The sequence below is a fragment of the Hipposideros armiger genome, unplaced genomic scaffold (genome assembly GCF_001890085.2).
Source record: "Hipposideros armiger isolate ML-2016 unplaced genomic scaffold, ASM189008v1 scaffold_296, whole genome shotgun sequence".
Classification (NCBI taxonomy): Eukaryota; Metazoa; Chordata; class Mammalia; order Chiroptera; family Hipposideridae; genus Hipposideros; species Hipposideros armiger.
Genome location: NW_017731646.1, coordinates 1,893,381 through 1,895,247, shown reverse-complemented (window position 1 = coordinate 1,895,247; position 1,867 = coordinate 1,893,381). Strand labels below are relative to the sequence as shown.

At 51.5% G+C, this 1,867-nt stretch overlaps 1 protein-coding gene across 4 annotated transcripts in view; it reads left to right on the top strand.

Moving 5' to 3' along the window:
- The window catches only part of MCC (MCC regulator of Wnt signaling pathway), a 429,609-nt gene that overhangs the window by 145,733 nt on the left and 282,009 nt on the right, over positions 1 to 1,867 (top strand). Inside the window, exon 1 of one of the 4 annotated variants that reach the window (XM_019659133.1) lies at positions 865 to 1,800. The exons of the other annotated variants lie outside the window; for them this stretch is intronic. Within the exon in view, the coding sequence (XP_019514678.1) occupies positions 1,744 to 1,800 (57 nt within the window). The 5' untranslated portion in view covers positions 865 to 1,743. Of the gene's footprint in view, positions 1 to 864; positions 1,801 to 1,867 lie in introns of those variants that run through there. 4 annotated transcript variants of the gene reach the window in all.

Sequence of the window (1,867 nt, the reverse complement as noted above, 5' to 3'; positions counted from 1 at the left end):
CCCAGAAGGTAGGAAGGACCCAGGGCTGGAAAAAAGCAGCAAACTCTTTTTCATCCTGGTAGTGCCTCCCTCAGGCAATGAATGAACTCAACAGGAAGGCAGCTGGGTAAGAAGATACATGCAAATGGTCAAGCTCTTTGCTCCTTAAAGAGCAAAATAAACATCCTATTTGATTAAAAAAAAAAAGACTTCGGAAATTAACAATGGCTTTTTCATAGAAGGCTTCAGGAAATGCCAAGGTCTGTCATTGGGGGTGGAGACGTTTTGTTCCCATTGTGTAGAAAGAGACTGATGAGGTCTCATAAGCAATCCCGCAGACCTACTGTTTTAAAGGATGGGAGTATCTTTCAGTGCATCTCAAGTTCAGTGGGACTTTAACATGGAGAGAAAATCCTGCCTCTCCCCCCGCCCCCCCCCCTCATGTTTTTAACTCAAGGCTGAAGGGCGTTCTGATTCCAGGAGTTCACTGCAGATAACAGCCCATTAAATCTTTTCTGATTCATACTCCAAGCCCCAGAAATACAAATCTAGCTCTGCTCAGATGAGTGGTAAGATTTTAGAGGAAGGCCTGGGGTGTTGAAGAGGATGGGAAATGTAATATTTTTAAGGATAGTCCGGGGTGGAGAGGGGGGGGGACTGGGGACAATAGGAAATTTGAGCCTGTCTTACATCTTTCAAGGGATGGGGGATCTTAATCTTTATTATGGACATGCAGAAAATGTAATCTGCCTCCAGCGACAGAGGGAGTTTGACAGTGAATTTACACCCTCAGTGTTGACTTTAGACCGATCAGGGAAAACGACCGCCCCTCACTCTTGTAAAATCTTAATGTACCATGAGAACTGCACGGCGTTGCCTGATGTACAGTGTTCAGATTAGTCTTGCTTTATTGAATCATGGAAAGTGGCTTCTAGAAGGGAAGTTTTTTTTGTGTGGTTTTTTTTTTTTGGTTTTGTTTTCTGCACAATTGCTCAGGTGGCTTTTCCTGTTTCTCCTCTCCCTCCTGGACTTGGGTCCTGTAATTACTATCGCAGAGAGCTGGAAGGATGCCTGCTCTTCCCGCACGGTCTGCTCTGCTCGGCCTCCTGCGGTTTTAGGTTTTTTTTCCGCTTTTCTCTTTTTGGCCCCGCCTCGTCCGCGCAGCCCGTAGCTAGCAGCTAGACAGCTGTGTTCAATCAGAAACCACTTACAACTCCAAACGATTCAAAAGGGAAACTTCGGCGTGAAGTGCAGCCGGGCTCGAGCTCTCTCTAGCTTTCTTTCCTACCCCGGAACCTGAGGAGCGGATCTTCCTCGCCCTGCCGCACGGGTTTCTTCAGCCACTCGTCGAAGCCCTCTAGGTTGCGGGATCCTGCTGGGAGGTGCCCTCCAGCCTGGTCACTGGGGGGTGGCAAGGAACTGTAGGAGTGGCGAGGCGGCGCCGAAGGTGGCACTGCCCTGGGACCCGGCGGTGGGCGCGCGCGGGCGGGTCCCCGCGCCGGCTCGGCCGCTGCAGCAGCTGCGAGCGCGCCACGCCAGCCAGCCTCCTGCAGCAATGGCTCGTCCGTGAAACGCGAGCCGGCTCTGTTCGTTCTAGGAGTGCTTGCATCCTTCGTTTGGGCTTCACCGCTGTCCTGGGTGAAAATGGCTGTCTAGACTAAAATGTGCCCGAAGGGACCAAGCAGTGGATATCGAGCCCGTTAAGCCCAACTCACAAGCTCCGAGACCTGGAGGAGGAGGAGCTCGGCTCTGAAAAGTGCAGTCATGAATTCTGGAGTTGCCATGAAATATGGAAACGACTCCTCGGCGGAGCTGAGTGAGGTAAGAAACAGCTGAGGTCGGGAGCTCCGGTTTCGTAGGCATTTGCTTTTCGACAACCCCCCCCCCC